Consider the following 26,250-nt stretch of genomic DNA (forward strand, 5'->3'; position numbering starts at 1 on the left):
CAGAGGTTGTACTTAACTTGGCTCTGATTCAATCCAGAATAACTATCTGTGCTGAGAGGTGAGTCTCCTGTGGGCTCTTGCTATCTTCAGGGAGAGCAGCAGGTACCTCAGAAAGTGGTTTCAGTGCTGGAGGGGCTGAATTGCCTTGGAAGATTCACATTTCTTTCCAGCAATTATAAAAAGAACCCAGGGTGAATGTAACCACCTGTGGTTAACAGGTATGAGGGAGGACTCTATTCAGCTTCTAAAATTTGTTTCTACTCATCTTTGCTTTAGATATGTAAAGGCATATGTACACCAGTAGTGGTGAAAGCGTAAATTCTACAACATATACTTTAAATTCAGTGTACAAGCTTATTACTCCAAGCATCCATTTTAATTCTTAGAGCTGCACAGAAGCTCGTCAAGTAAAGAGTTATTCATACTTAAACTTAGAGGTATCACTTCAATGCTCCACCCACAAAGTTTTTAATTTTCTGAGCTGTCTCCTGAGGATTTGTATTTCTTGTTGATTCTTGGTTGCAAAACACCAGTTACAGGGCTGCAAAGGAGCTGCAAAAGTCCTTTCTCTTATCACCATTGCATCAGTAAACTGCTAGATGACGGTGCCCAGCCCGGGATGGGGACAGTGCTGAGAGCCGCAGCAGCTGATTGTGGTGTCTTATTGCTGCCTTATTTTGCAGAATGTAACACCCTGAATGGATTAGTGTCTGAGGTTTTTATCCGATTCTTTGTGGAGACAGTTGGCCATTATTCCCTGTTCCTAACCCAGAATGAAAAAGGAGAGCGTGTCTTCCAAAGGGAGGCATTCCGTAAATCCGTGGCCTCCAAGAGCATCCGCCGCTTCTTGGAAGTGTTCATGGAATCCCAAATGTTCGCTGGTTTCATTCAGGACAGAGAACTGAGAAAATGCAGGGCGAAAGGTAAGGGTGCGGATGGCTTTGTGCTGCGGAGGGGGCAGAGCCGAGGGGCGGCGAGAGGAAGCAGCATCAGAGGAAGGGGACGGCGGGATCTCTGTCGGCACAGCGCTTTCCGGCTCAGTTTTCTCCCCTCTTCCGTAGGTCTCTTTGAGCAGAGGGTTGAACAGTATTTGGAGGAGCTTCCAGACACTGAACAAAGTGGAGTGAACAAGTTTCTGCGAGGCCTTGGTGAGCAAACTGTATAGAAGTATTTCTAGAATTAATTTTCACGTGGTTTCTGTGCTATTTTATTTTAAAAAATATATAAAATCTTTGAGATGAAATCAGATAATGAAGCAGAGGTTTAGGTACGGGATGGGAAACATCAAAAGAATACAATGAAAACATACTTAAAATCAGAGTTCATTATGGTCTTTGTGAAACGGTTTCACTTCATTTCCAATTCCAAATGTTTCATTTCCAAACATAATTGAAGAAAAAAAAAAAGTTGACTACTAAGCATTTTGTTAGTTGGCTCTCCCTCCTGGTGTTAAACAATTGCACTGCAAATTAACCCATTCGTTCAGTAACTTTTGATTGCAGTTGTCTTTTCCAGTATGTGAAAAAGTGACTGGTGGTGCATTTTCTTTAGGAAACAAAATGAAGTTCCTTCACAAGAAAAACTGATCCCTTTCTGCTGAACCACCAACCCAAAGACTACGTATGACACTGTGCTTGGGACACCTGCAGCTGCAGACCTTGATGTGGGAGAATGAAAAAAGCTGACTGCAGCTTTGAGTGATTGCCCGTGCTGTTACAGAGCATCCGTGTATTTGGATGGGATTTGTAAATACTGTGCTGTAAGCTTTTGTAACTGATTTTGTAATGAGCAAAGAAAACTGTGGTAAATATTTGTATATTCCTGAGAATAACAGGTGCTTTCCTAGTATGAGTTGAGTTACGCTTGGTGCAAAGATGAGTAGCTGACTGCATGCAGCTCTCAGCAGAACCACTGATTTCAGGGGATGTTTGTGAGAACTGCACTGATGCCTGAGTACTGCGGTAACAAATGGACCCATGGGTCCATGGCAGAGGTTGTGTGTGCGAGGGCTGGCTTTGTGTGGCAGAGTTGGTATTGTTTTTTTTCCTACTTTTCTTTCTCATAAATTTTAAAAACAAAGTAAGAAAGTAAATTGATAATAAGGTACTTGGTTCACAATACAAAGCTTCCACTTGGTTTGAACGCTGGTCAGTAAACTCCTTGTAATCCATTCTGCACTAAGACTGCTAACTGTGAGGAGAGCTCCATTTTTTGACATGCAAGCTGCAACGTGTAGGTACAGTATGTCCTTTCCTCATGTATGTAAGTATGGTTCCCAATAAACCGTGTAAATATACCTGTTTTACAGTCTTTGTGTACTTCTGATGCTGAGTGGGTACCGAACCAGAGGAACTTGTGAATGTGAATTTGCAGTTAAAATACAAAATGGTTGTTACAAATTTGTCTCTCAGTAAGTTTGCTATTTTGTGACATAAAGTGTTTTTAATTCTACTTAATGTTTTTAGCCAGAGCTAAGGCATTTTATATTACTAAGGTGTTAATTTTATTCTAGCAGAAGCATCTCTTTAAACATTTTTTTTCAAGTGGGTCAGTAGCAAATCCCTTTCTGTCTTTGTATGTATCATACTGCTCCTAGACTTCCTAGAATCAGGGTTGCCATCCCTGGAGGTGCTCCAGAGCCATAGAGATGCGACACAGAGGGCTGTGGTGAGTGAGCATGGTGGGGGTGCACTGCTGGCTGGGTTGATCTTAGTGTTCCTTCCAACTTCCGTGATTCTGTGAATCCACAATTACACGGTAGTATTTTCAAATTGCTTTGGCACTGCCTCGGTTCAGTGACCTGAGCAGAATAAGAACAGCTGGTGTGTGTGGGGGGAGAGTTGCTTGAATTTCTGATGAGCTATCAGCTGCCTTCCATACAGCCTGCTGCTCTTTGGTGTCCACTGCAGTTAGAGCATTGAAGGATGAAAAAAGCACTGTATTTTTCTTCATTTGCAGTGTCATTTCTCTCTTACGGCGTTGAGGCTCGCGCAATTCCAAACCTGACAGTGGTTCTGGTTTGCTATCAGCCTCATAGAGCAAAAGCGAGGGTTTATTCATTGAAAAGGTGAAGTCATTTCCTTTTTTTCCTTGCCTCCCTCACACTCAAACATGTATCAATGATAGCAATGGGACAAGGGGGAACAGTTTTAAATGGAAACAGGGGAGATTTAGGTTAGATATGAGGAGGAAGTTTTTCACTCAGAGGGTGGTGACGCACTGAAACAGGCTGCCCAAGGAAGTTGTGGATGCCCCATCCCTGGAGGCATTCAAGGCCAGGCTGGATGTGGCTCTGGGCAGCCTGGTCTGCTGGTTGGCGACCCTGCACATAGCAGGGGGTTGAAACCCAATGATCATTATTGTCCTTTTTAACCCAGGCTATTCTATGGTTCTGCTACTCTATGAGTCAGTACTTTGAAAGTGTACATCAAATAAACGTTCAATGTAAAATATCAAGTTCAACGGAAATATAAGCGCTACCCATTCGCGTCCTCGGGAACATGCCTCCACGAGTACCCCCACACAGGGCGGAGCTACCGCCCATTTCTGCGCGGGATCCAACAAGCGCCGCCGTCGCCGATCTCGCGAGACTCCACGCTGGCTGCGAGAGCCTCTGCACAGTCTCGCGAGAGCCTCTGCACAGTCTCGCGAGAGCTGTCTTCTCCCGGCCGTGCCTTCCCCAGGTCTCGCGAGCGCGGCGCTCTTTCTCTGCTGGCGCGCACGCTGACAAGATGGTGGGTGCAGCCGGGCTGCTTCTCGCCTCCCGTCGCTGAGGGATGTGGCCGGGAAGGGGGTGGGGTGAGCGGGGCTTCTCCTTGTCCGTGGCCTGTTCGGGATGGTGTGGGACGGGATGGGATGAAATGGGGAGGGCGGCGAGGTGAGGCTGTTCGGGCCTCCCGCCGGCGGGCCCGGGCCTCCATGGCGCCTGAGCGGGTGGGGCCGTCTCGTTCCGATCGCGGCCGTGCTGCTCACCGCCGCTGTCGCTCCTTCACAGCCTTCCAGACTGCGGAAGACCAGGAAGCTGAGGGGACACGTCAGCCACGGGCACGGCCGTATCGGTGAGTGGGGGTGCCGTGCGGGCGAGGGACCGAGGGAGCGGGGCTGTCCTGCGGGAGAGCGTCGCCGGGTACCGGGTTGTGCGTGTATGTGGGGACGTAGAGCCTGAGAACGGGGCTCGGCGGCATGTTAAACATGCAGTGCCTGTTCTTGTGTGTGCAGAGGACAGAGTAAGACTGCAGACATCAGAGTAATTAGCTGAAGTAGGCATTTAATTGTGGTCTGAAGTTAAAGCATTATATATTCTTGGTGTAACAGGTTCAATTTTTCTTTTCAGGCAAACACAGGAAGCATCCTGGAGGCCGTGGTAATGCTGGTGGTATGCACCATCACAGGATCAATTTTGATAAATAGTAAGCTAGCATTTTAAGTTTGTACTAGCAAAAAATGCCCATTTCTGAAGTAGAAACAACTATATTTTATATGTGAACCGCTGAATGAACTTACAATCCCTTGTATCTTTTTTTTTCTAATATAAAGCGTGGCTTCACAGCTGCCATCAATTCATGTCCTCATTTTATCTAAAATCAAAGGCCTTTCTTAAATTAGTCATCTTGCAGAACTCGGTGAATTTGACCAAACTTGCTGGTTAGAATGGTGTCCAGCTAACAGATGCACACATGAATTGTTACATGAATTAGAAACGTTACATAAATTAGAACTGCTCTTTAGCTGCCTACTGTAGGGAGTGAGGGTTGTTGACTGTATGTCGAGACTAGAGTCACGTCTGGACAGTGCCTGTTGTCCTTATGTGCTAGAGTACTCGAAAAGTAACCACTAATCTATATTCACTGGCTGTGAGCATTCCTGTCTCAGTCAGTCACCAGATTAGTGACAGGAGCTCTGGAGCTCCTCATGCAGTGCAGTCTTGCATGAATTCACTGACTTGATTTTGCAATGGAAATACAGATTTGGGCCAGACTTACCATGAGGAGGATTAAATTGTAAGTTCAAGGGAGAAGAGGCAATGAAAAGTTTTTTTTTTTTTTGTGGCTTGGGTAGCAGTGATTATTACAGTTGAATACTACATGTATAATGCAAAAGTGAAATAATTTTTTTAATTTTTTTGATTACTCTGAGCAAGTTAAGATCCTTGTTTCAGTGTTAAAATCCTACCGATTAAGGATGAATTAAAAATGTGATTTAACAAGAAACGTATTTTCTTTCACAGTCACCCTGGCTACTTCGGAAAAGTGGGTATGAGGCACTATCACTTGAAGAGAAACCAAAAGTTCTGTCCAACTGTCAATTTGGATAAACTATGGACCCTTGTAACTGAACAGACAAGACTCAATTATGCAAAAAACCAGGCTGGACTGGCCCCAGTCATTGATGTTGTGCGCTCAGTAAGTTTCTGCTCAAATTCAGGACTGCAGTTCCTGCTCATTTAACGTGTTACTTAGCTTTGTGTTTCAGGCTAAAATGGTAAACTGCAAATAAATTGCAGTGCCTGAATATTTGTAAACCTGGAACATAATTGTGTATCTTAGCATATCAGTAGATAAACTGGTGTTTATGTTGTTAATGTAAAAATGACTTCTCTTTTTTTGAAAAGTGGTAGGTTGTTTAATTACCAGAAGCACATGTGAAAACATCACAGTGCTGCTCTCACTTACAGAAAGCCATTTCTAATACTGAGAATAGAGTCACATCTTTACATGTTCTGTTGTTCTGGTGTGCTATCGTTCTCAGACATAAACTTCTGATCCTCATTCACTGGCTGCGATACCTCATATCTCGGTCAGCCACCAAATCAGTGACAGTAACTACCTTATCAAGTAGGTATGCTCTGCATCTGAGAAGCCTCCTTGTTGGCCGGTTGTGCCACTTCTAAAAAACAATGACTTGAAAGGCTGTATTACTGATCGGCCTTGTGCCACCATTGTCCTTTTAATGGAGAGGACAGGGGTGAAATGAGGGGATTCCAACAGAGAGGTGATGTAAAGAGCGTGGGCCAGATGTAACTGGCTAGTAGTTAGCTGTAGCAGTGCAGTCTGCTGCTCTGTCCTTTGGAAAAGTGGGAAGCAGTTGGTAACTTCTTTACAGGACTTGGTATCGTGTTCTGTATGTGGCTTTGGGAAGGTAACAGCTTCACATGTTCTAGATTACTGAAAAAGCCTAACCACCTCATAGTTTCTACTTCTCTGAACAAACACAACTGCAGTAGCTCATGCAGGATATATTTTACCAACTTAAGAGATGGATGAGGAATTTAGGTCGCAGTGATGATCATAGTTCTGGTCTTTATTGATGTGTGCTAAAAGACAGAATGGAAGAGCCTGGAAGTTGGTTGCAAACACTAAATGTTGTCTTTTTTGTTGTTTTTCTTTAATCTTTCTAGGGTTACTACAAAGTCCTGGGCAAGGGCAAGCTGCCCAAGCAGCCTGTAATTGTGAAAGCAAAGTTCTTCAGTAGAAGAGCAGAGGAGAAAATCAAAGAAGTTGGTGGTGCCTGTGTGCTTGTGGCATAAAGGCCTTAGTTTTATTCAAACTTTCTGAATAAAGACCAATGTGTAAAATGTGTTGATTTATAGAATTTTCTGACTTTTTCTTTTTTGTCTTGTCCTATGCCGTTCACATTAAGTCTTATCCTTGTAGTTATTTCTGGCTGTATTGTGTAGTGGTTTGGCAGATGCTTAGGGTGATTTGAAACTGCCTGGTCACAGTGCCAGCATTTGGCACTTGAAGAAGTACCTCCTATGGTACCTTCACAAAGTAGCAGTGTATACTGGCTTTTCTTATAGCCAGACTTCCCATGCATTAAGGAGGTATCACAACCCACTCTCCCTCAGGGTTGGGCAGCTGTTGGGCACAAGCTTGGGGCCATGGTACCTCAGGGTGTATGGCTATCAGGCTTGGTCCTTGTTGAGGCTTAGGCTGGTTTTGCAGCCCGATTATCCTAGAGCTTATTCCTCAGATGTATCTCCCATATAGTCCAGAATATCTGGGGAAAGTTTGGAATACAAGAGGCCTGAGTAAATTGCAACTTTACTGCTTTTACCACCTGATTTCATGAATGTGACTAAATTCTCACCTTGTATTTCTGTGGAAGGTCATCAGATGTTTGGAATTTGAGTCCTTATGTGCTGAGTGGCAAGGAAAAAACTTGTTCTCCCTCATTTAGGCTGATGGCCCGAAAGCCAGGCCCTTTGCCTTGCAGGTGAGATTGCTGCCAGCTGCTTCCCCCGGCTCCCTCACACGCAGATACTTCATTTGCAGCCTCTGATGCTGGACATGATGTCTCCCATGGGCCACTGGTAATGTAGCTGCCTGACTGTTGGTTTGCATTCCTGACTCAGCAGGAAATTGTTTCTCACCGTCGTCCTCCATCCTTCCAAAATGCTTGTACTTAATTTCTCCTGTTAGGAAAAACTAAAACATAAACTAAAGGAGTATGGAACGTGCTTCTACTCATTCAGCTGCTTGTCTGGTCTTCGTGGTGGTGCAACATATCCCAGTATTTGGTTTTGTGTTTGCAGTGATTCTCTGCATTTGTGCTTTGGCTCTGGGCTGTGGTTTCTTTGCCTAAACTGCGGTAGTCTAAGACCTCAAATTCCTATTGCAGACGTTGCATATTTCTGTAGGATCTGGTTTGTCATCTTAGCAATGGTATTTGCAAGAAATGAAGGTGGCGCAAGCCAAAAAGCTGTGCTGCCCTAATGGCATTTGTCTCTGAAAGATGATGTGATGCATCACGTGCCAGATGTGATGGATGCCCCATATCTGGAGACATTCAAGGTCAGGCTGGAGGGGCTCTGGGCACCTAATTGAGCTGCAGATGTCCCTGCTCATTGCTGGGTAGTTGGACTGGATGGCCTTTAAGGGTCCCTCCCAACTCAAATCGTTTTGTGATTCTATCCTGTAATAATTGCTTTTGTACCATCTATTACTTAAACTACAGGTACAGTCACCACAATTCATTTCTAAACAGACCAGTTGTTTTGATGCTACAACTATGTTTTAGTGATGGGTTTGAATTTGTTGAAGTGCATTCAGTAAAGTTGATGGATATCTACCTTTTCTTAGTACTGGGTCTTGGGTACGAAACTACTTTTTTAAAGTAGTTTGAATAATTATGGTTTCAGGATGCAATTCTTTTAAAAAGATTTTAAAAAAAACCAAACAAAACTATTTGTGGACTTCTGAGACGGCTATAATTTTGTTTCATTAAAGAAGAAGGTCTTTCTGCTAACCATTTCCATTGGAATCTTGCTTGAGCTGGACTCCCCCCAAGGGGATGTTTGTCCCTAAGATTAGAGCTGCTGCTCTTCTGTGATGGGGAGATCTGGAGACAGCTGCAAGTTTGTACTGCTGGCAGCAAGGCCACCACGCCAAGGCAGTGAGCAGTCATGTAGGGCTCTGGCCCCACCAGAGGGTTCAATCAGCCAGAGGGGTGCTTCCAAAGGAGATGAGACTGCTTGCTTTTCCTTCTTGGATGCAACTTGCCAAAGTTTCTCATTGCAGGCTGTATCTGACATCTCTGTACATTTGAGAATCAAGGGTGGTACACGATCTGCAAAGTACTCATCTTGAGGAGCTTAGGTTGGCAAAGGAAATGTCCTGCTTGCAGAAAGTTCCAATTTGGTCTATAATCTGATGTGTGTTCGTCTTGACTGGTGAAATTTGATCACTGCAAAGTGCGCTTTATGAGATTTCTAAGAAGCTCGACAGAAGTTGCATTGCATTTATCAAGGCAGCTTTCTAATGGGCATTGCTGAAGTGATGGAGGTACGAGCAGTTATGATTGTCTTTATTTGCTTTACCTGCAAGCTCTGAAATATTGAGGTGTAATTATAAAAGCAATCAGAGAATATAATTATTTTTATTGCATGGTTTCAGTGCTTCTGGCAGGAAATGTACAGCATGTGACAGTTCAGCCCGATACCAGCTTTGTAAGTAGATCAATAGAACAGATTACTTCAGTTTTTTACAAAAGCTGCAAGTACTATAGAGAGATAGTGGGATCATGGTTTGTAAACCTTAAACCACACTTTCCTGCACAACAATCTGCAAAGGTTTGGTTTGGTTTTTGTTTTTGGTTTTTTTTTTCTTTTTTGGTAAAGCGGGTTATGTGATTTTTTTTTTTTTTTTTTAGCTGCAAGGAACTTCCTCTTTCTTCAAGGGACTGAGTAAGTGTTGTTTCTGAGAACGTGCATCCCACTGCTGCCTTCTATTTTGTGCTTGAGAGATCAAGTGTTTTGGGAAGCAGAGGGGCTGACATGAGCCGTTTTGTGACTCTTCGTGTTTTTGATGTCAAACCTCAGCCAACGGCAATGGAGCCCCTGGATGTGCTGAGGAAATGCTTGGTGTGCAAATGGGATCTGTGCAGGAGAGACCCCAGGATGCTGCCATGCCTTCACTCCTTCTGTAAGGACTGCCTTCCAGAGCTGATTCAAGGATACAGCTACATTTCCACTGTGCATGAAGTTGTATATGAAGGTAATGTTTATGAGCCTCTGATTGACTTAGGTGCTTTGTAATACAGTATTATAAACCTGTGTGGCTTGAGGAACACTTCTATGTAGCTACTGTGAAAGAAGAAGCTAGGAGACTGAAGGTGTGTATGAGCAAGGAATGGACTGAGGAAAACTTCCTTTAGCACATTCTGCATCCAGCAGCAGCGCTTTGAATAGAAATGATGCAGACAGACAACAATCATGTTTTCCAGGAGGGTCTTGGTTTCATTTACCAAGTGTGACTTTATGAATATTTGCTTTGCTTAAAACATACAGTGAAATGCAAGAAAGTAGTTGCTAGGCTAAGTTAATATTTATTCTTTTGGACATGTTGGACTTCTCTGTGGTTGTGGTTAGAGTTAATATACCTCCTCTTCTCCCTTTCCTGTCCCTGCAAGCACCACAGTAAACAGTGACATCCGGCTCTTTGCTCTTCATGGAGGGCACAGCAATTGTTACTAGAATATGGGTATTGTGGTGCACTGAAACTCTTTGTGCTTTCCTTTTGTTCTCATTTTAAGTGTGGTTTCACTCTATCTAAGCACTTATGACTGAGGGATATGCTGTAACTCGTCCTAACAAATTGCCTGAAGCTGGCTAGGACATGAAGCATTTTGGGCTGTGTAGCTTTTCAAGTGCTGAAATCATTTGTACAGTTTCTAGTGATGCTGTTAATAGAAAATATGTAATTTTTTTTGGAATGAAAAGGGACTTCCATCTCAGAATACAGTCATTTTAACTGAATGAGGCTTAATTACCACGGGGAAGCATTCCAAACTCATTACTAATTTATAAGGAGAGCAAAGGCACATAGATTGCTTGTATTTCCACAGGCTTTGAACTCTAGATGAATAAATCACATCGTTTATTATCTCTTCCAAAGCAGGTTTTAGAAACATGCAGGAATAGAAGACATTTTCCCTAAGGTGATGATAATCTGCATTGATGTGATAAAATAAACTAGATAAGTTCAGGTTCAAGCACAAGTGGAAATAGTGTTAGAAGATGACTGCTGAAAAGCTGGCAGAACACAGAAGATAAAGGAATAACTGAATGGCAAAGGAGAAAGGCTGTTTGTGGGAGGGTGCAGACAGGAAAAGACATAAAGGTAGGGGAAGCAGGCAGCAAAGCAGTCATTTCAAGAAAATGCCTCCTTGAAATGTTAAATGCCCAGTCACACCAGGTTTTAAGTATGAGGGGCCTCTTTTGTAATTGAGTGATGTTGAAAACCACCACTACGTTGTTTTTTTGTGTGTGTGTGCTCATTTGACATCCATGTCATTCCTTTCTCCTCCTTGTTTTTGTTTGCAAAGTGGAAAAAGGAATTTATGCTTCTTGATGATCTTGGATGAAGTGCAGCTGGGGGTTCTCATGAATCATTAAAATATCAGATGTTTATTTGGGCACCTGAGAGCGGGTTGGGAAATATTTGTCTACAGGAGATTGGAAGAAAGAATGGTCCACATCTATATTCTTGAAGTTTCTCTGTTTACTTCCTCATTCTCTTGTAGTTGGGAAATTTCTATGGGAAAGGAAAAGACTGGAGAAACGGTAGAGGAAAGAAATAACACACAACGATGACCCACTGTAAATGAAGTGAGACACCAGGTGCAAAACTCCATTCATATATAAGCAACAAGAGCAGCAAAACCAAAACATCTGTGTCTCTTCAATCAGTGATTGAAACTGCAACCACTGTGAGTCAGCCAGGATACGTTGGTGAAATCCTCTGCCGTTCACGGTGCACTGTGAAAACAAATGGTTGGTTCTTGTGTGCCGCCTTTCTGGGCCTGTCTCCTTCTCGCTGAGTTCTGAAAGCACTCAAAGCCAAATCTGTCTGAATTGGGGGTTGGCATCAAAATAAATTCCTCTTTGTCTGCAAATCTTTCTTTCCTTCAGATATTTGATGATGTAAATCATTTTCATACTTTCAATGTCATAACTCCGGAAGGAACAGGAAGAGGAGCTGTAGAGGTGTGTTGTGAAAGGTTCATGTTTTTCGGAGACATCTTGAAGGCTGCTTATTTGTCCTCAAAAAAAAAAAAAAAAAAAAAAAATCACATGCAGCCACTGTTTAAATCATAATTTAGGCCCCAGAGAGCAATGTTCTTATACTAACCTTCTGTGTTATTTTTTTCTGAAATGCTATTTTAGAAACATGCTTTGGCCTTATGCGTTTCTCTGGCTCAGATAACAAAAATCATGGAAAATGGCTGCATAATTTCTTTCAACATTCTGCAGAGAAGTCTAAAACTGTCCGCACTTGTTTGATACTAGCTTTCTATGAGCAACCAAGGGTCCAAGATCCTTGCTTAAATGCCAACTAATGTGGCAGGGTTGCATGTTAGAGAAATGCAAACTGAACAGATAAAATAAGCGAGAACAGAATATGAAAGAGAAGAAATGTGACTTAGCTGTTGACACATGCCAGCTTGCTGTGCTCTATTACTGCTGGCTGAAAATACATGGTTTTCTTATCTAATAAGAGTGGTGTTCTGTATAACTGCAGATTCCCCATTGCAAAGGCCTTTCAGTGAAGGACATCCAACAGTTGGCCTAGCACTGGCCATGCTTGCATTTTTCCTTCAGAGTTATCATCAAGGGGTTGTTTTAAGGAGGTTGAGCTCTGACTCTTTTGGCTCTAGACTTTCACAGTGATATTTTGGCATAAGGTGTATGGTATGCTGGCATAAGAGCGGACTCCAGGCACAAACGCAGTGACTTGACTTATACTATATCTGTGTGTAAGACAAAATGCACTTCTGCTGAGTTCTGTAGCCCACTTTTAGGCTTGGAGTGGAGCACCTTGGCCGTCTTGGTGTAACAGTTTTTCTGACTTGATGCCCCAAATAACATTGTTTTGGTGCGATCATACAAGGCAAGTGATGCAATGCATCGCTCCTATTAGTTCTGAAGGAGAACACCAATTTGCTTTAATTAGATCCACTTAACACTAAGTATATCTTTCATTTCAAAAAAGGAAGTAAAAACGTTATTCCAAAAAGGGCACTCTTGAAAATATATTAATTTAGTCATCCTAGAATGTGTTTGAGGTTACTCATCCTTTCTCACGTGGTTGTTCAGATGCCTGATCCAAAGGGCAAGTGAAACAGTGGGGGACTAGTTACATAAATATGAAGCTGTAGAGCAGGAGGTTGTCCTCAGAACTGTTTCCTATAACCTTTAATTGGGTCTCCAAGGAAGCGTAAATTACGCCTGCAGCTTGAGCTGTAGCTAATGCTCTGTGAGAATAATTATTCTGCTGATTGCTGGAGGAAAAAGAGTGGAGGGATAGGTGCAGCATGCAGACAGCCAGTATGTGTGATAGCTCCACTGCTTGTTACTTTATGCTAATCAATTCTTAGGGCAATAACAGGTGAATTATCTGTGCTGGATCATTTCCCAGACTACCAGCTTAAGGGCTCTTCCTGTTCAAACCTGACTACACTGGAGGACCTTGAAACAAGCCTGTGAGCCAAGGCTTTAGGTATTGAAAGGGTCTTTCTACTTCATTTGTGTACAGGCTGCAGACACTAGTTTGCACTTACAGGAATGATTGCTGCAAATTTTCTTCAGCTCTGTCACTTACAAATTAGATTATTGCATATAGGTGGATTAAAAACATGAGGGCTCCCCAAAATTTTAGGTCTTTGTGTTTTTACAGAGGAACTCTCAGTACAAGGGTCATTACCTTGCTGTCATAGACTCGTAGAATCAATCACCAAGGTTGGAAAAGATCTCCAAGATCATTCAGTCCAGCTGTCCGCCTATCACCAATATTTCCCACTAAGACATGTCCCTTAGTACAACATCTAAAAGTTTCTTGAACACCTCCAGGGACGGTGACTCCACCATCTCTCTGAGGAGTCTGTTCCAGCAGTTGATCCTCTTCTGGAAAATAAATTTTTGCTAATGTCCTGTCCACATACTTTTCCCTTTTGCGGAAATGAAACTGTTTTAGAGTGTGAGCAACCTGGTCTGCAAGGAGTTAGGACTTGAATGGTATATGCCTGAGCGGGCTTTAGTGGCAGAATGCTGTTGTTTTCCTGAAAGCTGATTTTGGATATCCCAGATATGGGATTGAAACATTCAGGTTGGGTGTTTGTGTCTGCCTATTGGATCCACAGTGTGGAATTTTCTCCAACCTACTGTCTAGCTACTATTGGAAAGATAGAGGTATAGACTACATCTTCACATCCCTCGGGTGATGGAGATTCCTGGGAGTCTGTTCAATGCAGTCTTCAGCGATTGCTCAATACTACCTGATAGCTCAGATACATTGAGAATAGCTCATCTGTGTTTTTGCTGCGTATCGTTCTGAAGTGAGGTTTTGTCCTGCATGTCACAGTAACATGGCACACAAATCCAATGTAAGTATCCTTGCTAGCCTTCATAAATGCATACCCACATCATTAGCAACCAAATGTGATGTCGCAAATAGTGATTTCAGAAGATTAAGAGCTGTTAGTAATGAACTTCTGAAAAAACAGCTTATGCAAATGTTGCTATCTCCTTTCTACCAGTATAGTTCAGATGCAAACTCTATGAAGTTCATGACAACAGCTCATAGTGTTTTTTTTTTTTTCTACCTCAAGAGATTTTGATAGCAATAATGTCCCTCATTTGGGCATCATGATTGCACCATAACAGAATTTGTCTCCTGATCTCTTAATGTATAAACTCTGTTGTTTGAATGCAGTAATTCCATGTTGGATTGCTATTTAGATCCAGAAGTTGCATCATTCTCGTATGTACAAACAGTGAATCTCTAGGGCTCCTGGCTACTCTTCCCTTCACCCACAGTGTGTAACAGTAACATATGCAAGTGAGCTGTCTGCAAAGTACAGATTCTTCTAACAAGCTAACTGCTTTTCAGAAGCAGCGGTCAGGAGGTAAGGCAAGAGAAACATGTAGGGAATGGTCTGTGAATTGTACCATGGAGTGACTGGTATTATGAGACCTACAGCTACCTGAATCTGGAAAAGCTCTACTCTTTCCTCCTGCACACTGGCTCCAGGTTTTTGTGAGGATTAGGAGAAGACCCAGGCAAGAGAAGGAGGAGGATGATATTCATTCCATCTGTGGGGTTTTTATTTCACTTGTTCAGGAAAAATGCAGCCAAGGCAACTTTATGCAGAGCTGAATGAATCTCAGGAAGGCCAGAGAAAAATCCCATTCGCTTTGCAGTGGACCAGTACATCTCTCTGCCCTGCTGATTCACTAGCATTTCTTGCTGAGGAGGGGAGAGCACCCCCAGATACTCTGCCAAAGGTGCAGCCGCTTCCACCTGCAGTATAGCAAAGGCTGATTCCAGGGAGCACACTGTGTGTGCAGTTGTGCTTAATAACCCTCTGCTCCTGACACGAGTGACTTGGTGTGTAGTGAAGTGACTGGCTATCCTAAGGACAGGTAAGGAGTTTCTGGGAAGTCATACTTAAATGATGATTTGTACTGCAAGCATAAGCACAGCAAGGTGCACTCATTTTGTACTGTTGAAGTAGCTGCTGCTTGGGGTTCTTGGTTAACATCTATGTAAGATTTGCTTAATTTCTGAACAATTGCTTCAGAAATCATTCTGTAGTGCATTTATGATGCCAAAATTTTATTAGACTCCTTGAGAATTTATATTGAAAAATATTGGGAATTTCCAGGGAGCACATGTTTCTGTTAAATGAAAAAGGCATGAAATGAGAAGTAAAATCAGATAAACCATTGTGATCTTCAATGCTTCCACATTCAGGGAGTCCTTCCTCTATGCTTCTGGTGGAGTCTGAAGCATAAAATCCAGTATTAGGAGATACAAAAAGGCTGGCTTGTTCTTGTATGAGTAGGAAACTACTTCCAGTACTGCCATGGTGTCCCCATTATTTCATCTGTTAACTTATAGTGTTCGTTCTGTCTTAGGCTGGAGATCATTGTAATTCAGTTATTTGGCTATTTGAGGCATTCAATCAAAGCAACCATTTGGTGGTCTGCAGTGATGATTCTGACACAATGTTTGACCTGTTTGTGTGGGACTTGATCTGTGCAAATAGTGTAACTAAAATCTAAAATATGGGGATAAATTGTAACATGGTATGCTGGGCATTGCTTTTAGATATCCTCAGCTCTTAAACAGCAGTAGTGTCATGTACCCCTGAAATCTCTGTGGTTTTGAACTCCTTAATACAATTGTGTTTCTTAGTATGCATAAGAAGGCATTTGTGCAGTACTAAAAGACACACGAAAAATATGTTTTGTTCAGGTGGGAAGTATTGAAGCTTTCTTTAAAGAACATTTAAAAACACAATATTGCCTGTTCTTAAATTGATAATGTTCTTTACACACTGTATTTTATACTTTGCTGGTTTGAAACAGATTAGCACAATTTAAAGTTCATGTGAACTAGCCTGAGGCCATGAGCTTCACATTAAATATCTTTCAATTGGTATAATTTGGTTTAACATTCTGTACTAACTGGGTAGTATGTTGAAGTATAATAAAATATGTAACTTCAATATTAACTTTTTTTCAACCTCATGGAGAATTGACAGAAGTTGTCCTTGCTGTAGCAAAGTCCTGAGTGCTACCTTTGTTTTCCTGTAAGCTGTTGCTCCCAGAAATGCTTTGTTTAAGATTGTGTGCTCACCTGTGTGGTGTGTCAGTGGAGGAAGCTCTGATGGCCGTGCACTCTTTCCTTCAGAAAGTAACCTGCTGAGAATTTTCTCGTAGGTCAGTTTGTGGCACATTATGTAGCTCAGTATGGAGGCTTTATCTCTGTGTTAGCCAGATCAAGAGCTGGCACCGTTTGGGCAATTTCTGTTACTGATGTAAGAAACTGGTTTGCGATCTCAAAGGGCTAGAGGCAATTCCCTGTGAAGTCACTAGATGGTTTCCTATCAGCTGCACCAAGAATTAGAGCATGTCCCACGGGACTTATTTGGGACGCTGCTTGCAAAGTAGCTATTTTGCTTCCCAGCTTATCAATCAAAATGTATTTGCCTCTTTATTTCTGTGACTGTCTTGCTTTGTAAGAGTTCATGTGGAAGCTTGCCCAGTTTCACCTTCTAGGAATTAGTGCTGCAATTCCCTGACACTTGCAGTGCACACCATTTGCAAGGAGCTGGGGGCACTGTTTGGATGATGCATCTTAACTGCTGCAGTGTTCCTGCTATTATATTTCTCCGGAGGACTGAGCTTTTAATGGAATGTCTAAAAGACACACAATCATAATTTGGGAAAGTGTGAGATGGTTATTCTGTGACAATACAAAAGCTGTTGTCTTAGGGTGTAACGTGTGAAGGTGATTAGCTACAAAGATTGTGGATAAATAAGATAACTTTTAACTGTGCTCATTATTATTAAGGATGCAAAGGAGAGGAAAAGGTTGAAAGACTTCTACAGCTTTCTGCAATTGTGAGCATCTTTATCAAATGGGTTAATAGCCTCTTTGTAGCTCTGTCACTAGAGCACTCTTAGATGAGGTGCTGATTCTGTACCCAGGGGATGAGTACAGTGTTGGCAATTGCTTGTGTTACCCTTTCCCTTGGGGTGCCTGGAAGCTGGGTAGCATGGCCACCTGGGGGCTCATGTGCACCACTGTACAAAATGCATGGTGAAACAAGGGTGAGGCAGGCAGTAGTCTGCTACCTGAGCCTCCAAACCATAGTTTGGTTGTAAATGCAACCTTGGAAAATAGCAGACAATATACTTTTGCTTTTCTTAGAATAATGAGGCTAAAAAGGTCTAAAACTTGTGGCAGCAATTCTTTGTAAGAAGTCCTCCTGCATAGGACATGTAATGGAACTCAATGTTTTTTCAAAGGAATATGAAAGAAAATGAATGTAGTCAGGTATCTAACTACAGACTGATTCTGTCAGAAGTGGTAATGTAGAAAGGGTTTTTGGTTTGTGTGTCTCTGATAACGTGATGCCCTGTTGTTAAAACAGCAGTAGCCCAAGTCTAAAATGAGGGGCAGGCAGGGTTTGAAGTGTACTTGTGGTCAGGAATCAAGGAGCTGTACCACGAGGGCAGGTAGCACTAGGTACCTGGAGAACATCAGGGTCTATGGTGACCATCTCATGTGAAGAGTAATAGACAACTTCAGATTAAATTAGTCTACAAGCCACTCTCCTTATTTAAAAGTAATTTTAGTGAAGGAAAGAGAACATTGAACAACGCCAGTCTAGTAGAAAGTTGTAATTGATCTTTCTTTTAAGAACCTGCCTTAATGAGTTTGCATCGTTTAGCCATGGAAAATGTTGCTGTTTGTTATTGTCACAGAATCACAGAATCACCCGGGTTGGAAGGGACCTCAAGGATCATGTAGTTCCAACCCCCCTGCCTAGCAGAGCCACCAAACATACACATTTAGATCAGGTTGCCCAGGACCCCGTCCAACCTGGCCTTGAACACGTCCAAGGACAGGGCATCCGCAACCTCCCTGGGCAAGGGATCACTGGGATCACAAGGGATTGTCAGTGATCACTCGACCAGGTAAGAGCAGCTTTGAAATTTTGGAAATTTCTCAATGGAATGGAAAGAGTTAGATTTGAAAAAAAATCAAGGTAAAAATAGACTGACACCACAACTTCTAAAGGTGGTTTGCTGAAACGTGATCGAAACATGCACTTCCCTTTTCAAAAAAGCACTGGACCATCTAGCAAAATATGAATGCTAGTCCCAGAAGCCCAGGGTTGAAGTAACTGCATGACTGCATTTTTGAATCTCTCTAAGGACAATTTCTTAAGCTGCAGTGTTAGTTCCCAGCCAAACTAACACAAGGGTTTATACCAGCTGTGTATTAGCTTATGGAGGTGGAGCTAGGTTTTGCTGCTCATGTTGCTCGCATTGCTTTCACTGCTTCAGGAATGTCAGCAGAACATGGCCCACTGTCCTTTTGTCACTTGTGGATTTGTTGTAGTAGATGTCCTGTAATTTTGGTTTTTGAAGTTGAAACTTTTTAACCTTCATTCTGATTTTCTTTGCATCTGCTAACTGCTTGTTACTTCTCCGTGGCTTCAGTTGAATAGCATGGCATACTGTAGAAGTGGTAGGAGGCAGTATGTGTTTTATGCTCTGGTGTACCTCTGGTAATGCAAAGCTCTTTTAGAAGAATAGTAGCTAGTAGAAAGCACAGGTATGTATGTCACAACAGTGTGCAGCTTAATATGTAGCTCAGTTTTTATCAAAGTTGTAAGCCATGATCAATTCATGGCAATTTGCACTCGTGGATATCCTTAATAAATACTGAGATAAATCAAGAAATCACCTGAACTGTGATGTATACTTCTAGGGATTTATTTTTTTTCTTCCGTATGTGATTAACTGCATCTAACCACAGGTATCTTAGGGCCCGAAGAATACCATAGTTTCCTGCAGATAAGTGTTAGTGTGATTTAAATTAAAAAAAAAAAAAAAAAAAAAAAAAAGCCAGCAATACCTAAGTGTGGTTTCTGTTATTTCCTGGTTCACATTGCTGGTGTGCACTGTTATATTTGTGTTTGTGTTTTCTTTTTCTTTTTCTTTTTTTAAATGTAGGTATTCTTTCCTGCCCGGTGTGCAAACAGACCTGTTTTGCAAGAGATGTAGTTGAAAATTGCTTTCTCAAGGATTTTCCCACTGCAAATTCAGCTATGGCAAAGGTGAGTGAAAACCACACTGTAGGGTGCCTTGGGAGTTGTTAAAGCACTGACACTGTTTGACAAACAGAGCAGATCATTTTGAACAACAGAATCTTATGTTTTGCTTCTGCAGACTGTAAGTACATCACTGCTAGGGATGAACTTCCTGCCTTCATAGTACTCTTGTAACCTTATTTGAAGATTGACCTTGACTGTAATAAAAAAAAATATACTGATGCTAGTGATGTAGACTGAATCTGTGACAATTTATTGTGTATATTATTATTATAATTATTGCTTACACATATAATTACTGTGTATATATTATGTATTATCTGGATGATAATGGATTTCTTGGGTGCCTCATTATCCCCTTTCAGCTCTCAACACAAAGCAAATAGAAACAAAACTATTGGGTGAATGGTTACACTAAGATTACCCATTAGAACCTGTGGAAGATTATAATTTTCTGATTATTTTAATGATAAAAGAAGTCACATTGTATTTCAATGTTTTTTGGGGGAATGGATGTAAAACATAGTTGGAATACTTTTTCCATAATATATGGTGGAAGATCTATATTTCCACTCCTCTAAACTCCTGTGGGTGCAGCAACAATTTGTCAATTCTGCCCCATGCAGAAGGCTTCAGACCTCTTGAAGTTACGTGATTGATCCACTGATATAGTTGCAAGCAAATACTGATGGGCTGTACGTCTTCCCTATCAATCATTTCCATGTTTCATTTTCTCCATTTTTAAAATGGAGAGAACGTGTAATCTCATCCATGCAGTGCTCTAGAGGAATTCAGAAATCAAGGTGAGCAAAGTGAGTGGTCTACAGCTCTAAGTTGCTTGAAGAGTGCTATGTAACTTTAAAAGAGAATGATACATTCACATATTCTCTGAAAAGAGCTAAATTCAGAGGATACTGTTGAATATGTAGAATGACCTTATTGTAATGGGATTTCTTAATTACTATGACTCACTTCATTTACCTTTCAATGAGAGTTGGTATAGAAAGGAAATCAAATGAGAAAATCTATTATCTAGATTGGTTTTTTAGACTTTTGTTAAAAGAATGTGCTTTTCTTTTTTCTTTTTCTTTTTTTTCTTTCTGTTCTGTAACCCCTTAGGAGTCCTACGAGCAGTTCAGTAAAGCAGAATTCTCACTGGAGCACAGGAATACCCCAGAGGGACTCGGGAACATTCCTAATAGTTTTTCGCTTTCTTCCTTTTTATTGACATTCATATGACAGAAAGCCCTGCTTACTGTCCTTTAAACACCCTCCTCTTAAAACTAGAGCCACATTCTTACTACCTATGGTATCAGGGGGAGAAGCACCAGCTCATCCAACTGAAGTACAGCCATCATTTTCTTAGCTTACCTGATGTTCAAATGGAAATCTGCCAAAGCCCAAAACAGAGTGTTTGGGTGCAAGAGGTTTTTCAGTGAGTTCTATCATTCAAAAATGATAGAATGTGCTACCTACCAGCTGCAGAAATGTCAAAAGTATGCAGTTCAAAGTCTCTTGCTGAAAAGACCATTTCTACGTCATCAAATAACCTAACTCTGGGAGCTGCCTGCACAGCCCCACTGAAGAGAATGATGAAGTTCAAATGAATAATAACAACTATGTTTTTGTTTCTCTGGTGAAATAAATCCTTTAAGCCAATCTTGAGTCTCAGAGTGAGGTGAATATGGTGTTCCACTTAATGTTGATACTGTGGTTTAACACCCAGAAGACCAACACAGAAAGAGGTGTAATTGTTCTTCCCTTAGGATTTCTAAGGTCATCCTCTGATACACAGCAAAGAGAATATATGTATAATTTTACTTCATCAGGGCCTACATTCTGAATGCGTGCTGCTATATATGTCAGTGTTTCCCATCAGAGTAGCTGGAGTCCAATTGTAACAAACCGTATTGAAGGTAAGCTGATGGGCAACAGAATGGACGCCATAAGAATCCCTTTGGCATCTATTCACTGCTTTAGAAGCTGTGACAGTAGCAGTAATACTCAGGAGCTATATGTAACTACAGGAGGTATTTTGTAACTGCATACATCGTGTTGCATCTGATGACAAACTAGTGGCAAAGCTTTTATGCTTTGATGGTAAAATTACATCACTGTCTTCACTCTGCCCATTAGTACATTAACGTTAAGACTTTTCAAATAAGGTATTTTATGCCTTGTGCAAATCCTTTTTAAGTGAAAAATCATTACACTCTTGAAATAACTCCTGAGTTCATTCTGGATGACAAAGGAATCAAATCACCCACTTCAATTACATGCTGCTTTATTCATTTCACCCTTAGGGAGAGTTCCAGACAACATGGCCTATATAACAAAAGGTGTTTCCTATACTGTTGCATCACTAGAGATGATCGTTAGTTACAAGTTTGTGTTCAGCTGACGTTCCCATGTCTGTCTTGCGTTTCCATTTCATCACAATTGATATCAATATGTAAATTGATCTTGGGTTTGGTCAACTCTGAAGAGAGTAGGAAATAAGTTTTATGTTAAGAATATGTGGGTATTTCTGTATTGTTTTCTAAATTGCATGATCGTTGGCCTGTTCTACAACTGCACTACAAATCACGTCAGTGGTTCATACAATGTTACAACAAATAAACTAATTTTAAGTGAAGCAATGTAGATTTAGAGTAGCACTACTGAAGTAGTTCCATTTTATATATGTAATTTCACATCAGTGAAAATAAGGAAACATCTTTCTGTCTCTCTATACTTACACATATTCACGTGTGTGTCAGGTTTGTGTGCTATTGATGTTTTACAGCCATCAGGCTAAAAACAGTAAGAGAAAGGGATTACAAATCCCATCAATCATTTTCAAAAGTAACTTCCCATAGCCCTCCTTAAACTGAAATCATACAAGTCTTATTTTATAGTCTTGTGGCTCTTCTGGTTCACAAGAAACAAGTCATTGTGGTGATTTATTCTGACCTTGTGTGTAACACAGACCCTAGGGTTTTTGCAGAATTGTTCCTGCACTTTGTTATAATCACATCTTATTGTACTGGAGCACAGAAAGACAACCAATGTGATTTAAGAGTTTTGGATCTTAATTTTATTCCATTCCCTTTTACAACAATAACCGAATTCCTAAAATCACTCAAGTCACACTAATCTAAGAAAGCAAAATAGGAAGCTTGCCAATGTAGGTAAGTCTTTTTCTAAAGGCTGATTTGTTATCCTTGTATGTAATTGCACTTTTTGTTCTTAGAGCTGCTCCATGTGTAAAGAGAAGAGACCTGCTCATAGTCTCTGTACAAGCTGCAATAAGTGGCTGTGCAGCACATGTACAGAGGAACACAGGCATGGCAAGGAAACCGGGGACCACTTCCTGTCTGTATCCCTGAAGGGCTGCACAGGTACTGAAAATACACTTGAATATTTATATTTCATCTCATATCAGTTATTGACTAGAAAATGGAACAGCTGCAGGCTGTGTGCCAGAGATATTGTGCTCTGCATGAGTGAGACTAATGCAGTCAATGAGAGATTATTTGGATTTTCTGTAGCTGTGTCTGAACTTGCCACAATCAGTGTTCCATGTTATTTATAAGATTTTGATATTTGTGCTTCATGGAAACAGTCTGTTCCATGTATTTTTCAGTCTGTGGAGTGCTAGGCTAGGGTTTGGTGGGCTACCAGACCATCTGGTCTTGACTCTGCAGTATCTTTGTCTCCATTTGGGTGATTTCTTTAGGGAAACTGCCATAAAGCAATTGTCATGTTGATGGACAAGGTGTGGGAAGGAGAGTGCCAGACAGCAAAAGGCTGTGATTGCTGTAGGGTGCTCCTTTCATAAGTGAAAAGCATGGTTTCTGAGTTTTACTATCAGCAATTACGAATGAAATCCACTGCAGATGTCTCATCCCTGTACAGTAGTAATCCACAGAGAATGGTCATCTCTTGTTGCTGATCATTATTTTCTTTACTTCGAGTCAGTATTGAGGCATATACTAACCTAAACTTACAAAAGCGACTTGTAACCTAAAATAAGAGTGTTGTAATTCTATAGAATGATTCAAGTTTACACTTTGCTTTCATGTGAAGTTGTTTGTGCTGCCCTATCGCCCTCTTTATAAGGAAGCAGAACAAGGAAAATACATAGTAGTAGCTCACTGCTTACACAAATTATAATGTGACTTTAGAATTTTGCTTAAAGAAGCCTGTACTTCATTATTGCCATAGGTTGAGTTCTTTTAATTCCTGGCTGTTCATGCAAAACACAGTTTGAGGCACTTAACTTGGCACATGATGTGCCATTGACAAATAGAATGTGAACAGAAAGTGTAATAATGGTAATTGTCATAGAACCACCAAGGTTGGAAAAGACCTCCAAGATCATCCAGTCCAGCCATCTACCACCATTTCCCCACTAAAGCATGTGCTTTAGTACGTGGTCTAAACTTCTCTTGAACACTTCCAGGGACAAGCACAGATGACATTTAAATATTGTCTAGGTCTTTTCTAGAGAATAATGTAAAATGAAGACCTCTAGCACCCCCTCAAATACCCTGATTGGATGGACAATACATTTTTCTTCTTGAGTTGATGGCAAGATCAGAAAAGTACTTTTGAGGCTCCGACTGTTTATAATTTCAATTCATGTTGAGTAAGCTTACGAGCTCGTGTTGTTGATAAATGATAGTAAGAAAATCTATCTGTGGCTTAGTTGTGGTTTTGTGTGTGTTGTAAAAATACAAAGATGAAAACACAAACTAAAATGTTTTCTCATCTTTTTAATCTTCAATTCTATTCAATTCTAACTTGAGTTCTGATCAAGATGTTTGTTTCTAGGAAAAGCACAAGCAGGCTTGTGCCCTTGTTTCATGTCAGATTTCTTAGAGTTCAACTCATTTTAAAACTAGAGGGATGTAGGTCTGATCTTAGTGTAGCATAGGTTGAGAATACCATGACTCAGTGGTAGTTCCCACTGGTGTATCATTTGAATCAGGGACTTGCTAGTGGCAGAGGCTCTGGTCTGTGCTGTAATTAGATTATATTGATTTTTATCCTCAGTTTGCATTTGAGATCTGCTCATCTCTTAAATCTGACACAGAACTGAAAAAAACACTAATTCCTCTAGGATGATTACTATTATCCAGAGAGTAAAAAACTTGCCAGAAAGAAAGAAAAGAAGAAAGAGAAATCATTACATGAAATGTTTATTAAGCTTCATTATACTTCGATCCTTAAGATCTTGTTATAAGCTGGAGTTTAATAGAAATAACTTGATATTGTGAGCTTGCATACTCTGCATGTGCTCAACACTTAGAAGTGTTTTATCCAACTTGTACTCAATTTTAGATAAATATTATGGACTTCTTATTTTTCCTTATATATACAAATATAAAATATATAAACCCCGTATGGGTGGAAGAGCATCCACCTGCTTGCTTATCTGCTAAATAATAATTAAAATAAAATCAATGTGGCTGTGTTTGTGAATGTAATGCAAGGGATTTTTCTTTGCCATTTTTTAGAGTTTCTGAGCATTCTATTGTGGACTGTGTTCCTTCCTTCCTTTTAAAATAATTCTACCATATCCAGAGTGGAATGTACCCACTTTACATGTTCACTGTCCATTTGTAGTCTTCATCACATTAATCTTTAGAAAATCATTATAAGAACAGATATTAGTGCTTAATACCAATATTTTTTAGTTGCTGAAGTTGTGTTCAAAATGAACATAAGTTTATGAAAAACAATTCCACACAGCTTTTTAAAAACAGAAGATTTTCTTGCTTGCACTGTGACTTCAAGTTTCTTTAATGTATTTGCTTTTCTGTGTTTTACAGTGTGGTTTTGTTAATTGGTTTGCAAGATCAGCACATTCAAAATCATGAAACAGGTACCCAAAATTGTTAGAGGGATTTAAATATCATGAGAGTTTAGAGGTCTGATTATTAATTCCAGAGTCTCTTTGATGTGATCAATTTGTAGGATGTGCTAGGAGGAAAAAAAAAAAAACAACAAAACAAAGCACATGCACGCACACAAACAAAAACCTCAAACCAAATTCCCATGCTTCACATAATCAAATTGTTCCAAGATCTGAGTCTTTAGAAGTAACATCAAGATTTATAAATTATTAGTTTGAAACACTTTTGCTGACCTACAATAGCACTTCTGGTCAATGACACTGTTGCTTTATGTTCCTCAGTGACTGAAGAAGAGGCACATGAATTGCCCTTGCTTTGTCCAGTGCACATTCAAGAACCACTCAAGCTCTTCTGTGAGACCTGTGATATCCTTACGTGCAGCAGCTGCCTGCTGAAAGACCATAAGGAGCACAGGTACCAGACATTAGTCGCCTCATGTCTTTCGCATGATTCTACCTAAAAGCGTATCTAATTCAGATTTAGGACTGTTCCATCTGCATTTCCTATCAACTGAAATTTCAGCACAGTGTAGCTTCATAGCCACAACAAACTCAGTTCCATTGTCTTTTGCTCAGGGAGCTTAATATGTTGGTTACAGCCCCTGCAGAACTCTGCTCTGTTCTCAGCAGTTCCTTCCAAATTATTTGATCTTTCAGTCACAGTATACAGGAGTATCTTTAAGCACCATCATAGAACCATAGAATCATTAAGGTTGGAAAAGACCTCTAAGATCAAGTCCAACTGCCAACCCATGACCAACAAACGTGAGACTCTAGATGAGAGTTCAGCTCCATCCTTGGCATGGTCCAAATCTGTTATTCTATTCTGAGGTGTATGAATCATGTAAGGAATTATCTATACACAGTGGCAACATGACTTTTTGTGAGATGTGCTGCCTTTATGTAGGGTGTTAAATCTGGGATAGCTGTTACAGCATTTGTGGTAGGAAAAAGCAGAGGGTTATGTCCGGACAGACATGAAGGCAGCTGCTCTCCCAGACTGTCCATCTGAGAGCAACTGACTTGAACATACCTAATTTTTTTCTGCCTCAGGCATACAACTTCTGCTTTCAAATACAAAAGGCTAAAATGGATCCCTAGGAATTATGTTTGGAAAAAGGCAGGAGAAATGTGAGAAGAACAGTGCCTGTGACAGTTAAAATGGATTGTCTGGGTTGCAGAATCAAATTCCCTCATACATATACTATAGGCAAAGACACCGG

General features: G+C 40.8%; 3 protein-coding genes across 5 annotated transcripts in view; all 3 read left to right on the forward strand.

Annotated features, from left to right (window-relative positions):
* Nucleotides 1–1,586, forward strand: part of DENND2B (DENN domain containing 2B) — a gene marked incomplete at both ends in the record, with an annotated part of 85,994 nt that extends 84,408 nt beyond the window's left edge. For all 3 annotated transcript variants that reach the window (XM_079537114.1, XM_079537115.1, XM_079537116.1), the window contains 3 exons: nt 684–923; nt 1,062–1,148; nt 1,552–1,586. In XM_079537114.1, the coding sequence (XP_079393240.1) occupies nt 684–923; nt 1,062–1,148; nt 1,552–1,586 (362 nt within the window). The remainder of the gene's footprint in view (nt 1–683; nt 924–1,061; nt 1,149–1,551) is intronic.
* A 2,135-nt stretch (nt 1,587–3,721) lies between these two features.
* Nucleotides 3,722–6,526, forward strand: RPL27A (ribosomal protein L27a; the record flags this gene model as incomplete). The annotated part of the gene is made up of 5 exons (XM_079537329.1): nt 3,722–3,734; nt 3,995–4,058; nt 4,334–4,409; nt 5,228–5,402; nt 6,398–6,526. Exons 1-5 carry the CDS (start codon nt 3,732–3,734, stop codon nt 6,524–6,526), a joined length of 447 nt encoding a protein of 148 aa, XP_079393455.1. The 5' UTR covers nt 3,722–3,731.
* Nucleotides 6,527–9,274: 2,748 nt separating this feature from the next.
* The window catches only part of TRIM66 (tripartite motif containing 66), a gene marked incomplete at both ends in the record, with an annotated part of 41,556 nt that continues 24,580 nt past the window's right edge, over nt 9,275–26,250 (forward strand). The window contains 4 exons of the mRNA XM_079537534.1: nt 9,275–9,494; nt 19,031–19,134; nt 22,361–22,508; nt 25,310–25,442. Coding sequence (XP_079393660.1) covers nt 9,275–9,494; nt 19,031–19,134; nt 22,361–22,508; nt 25,310–25,442 — 605 coding nt within the window. The remainder of the gene's footprint in view (nt 9,495–19,030; nt 19,135–22,360; nt 22,509–25,309; nt 25,443–26,250) is intronic.

The sequence above is a fragment of the Tetrao urogallus genome (genome assembly GCF_951394365.1).
Source record: "Tetrao urogallus genome assembly, chromosome: 6".
Taxonomy (NCBI): domain Eukaryota; kingdom Metazoa; phylum Chordata; class Aves; order Galliformes; family Phasianidae; genus Tetrao; species Tetrao urogallus.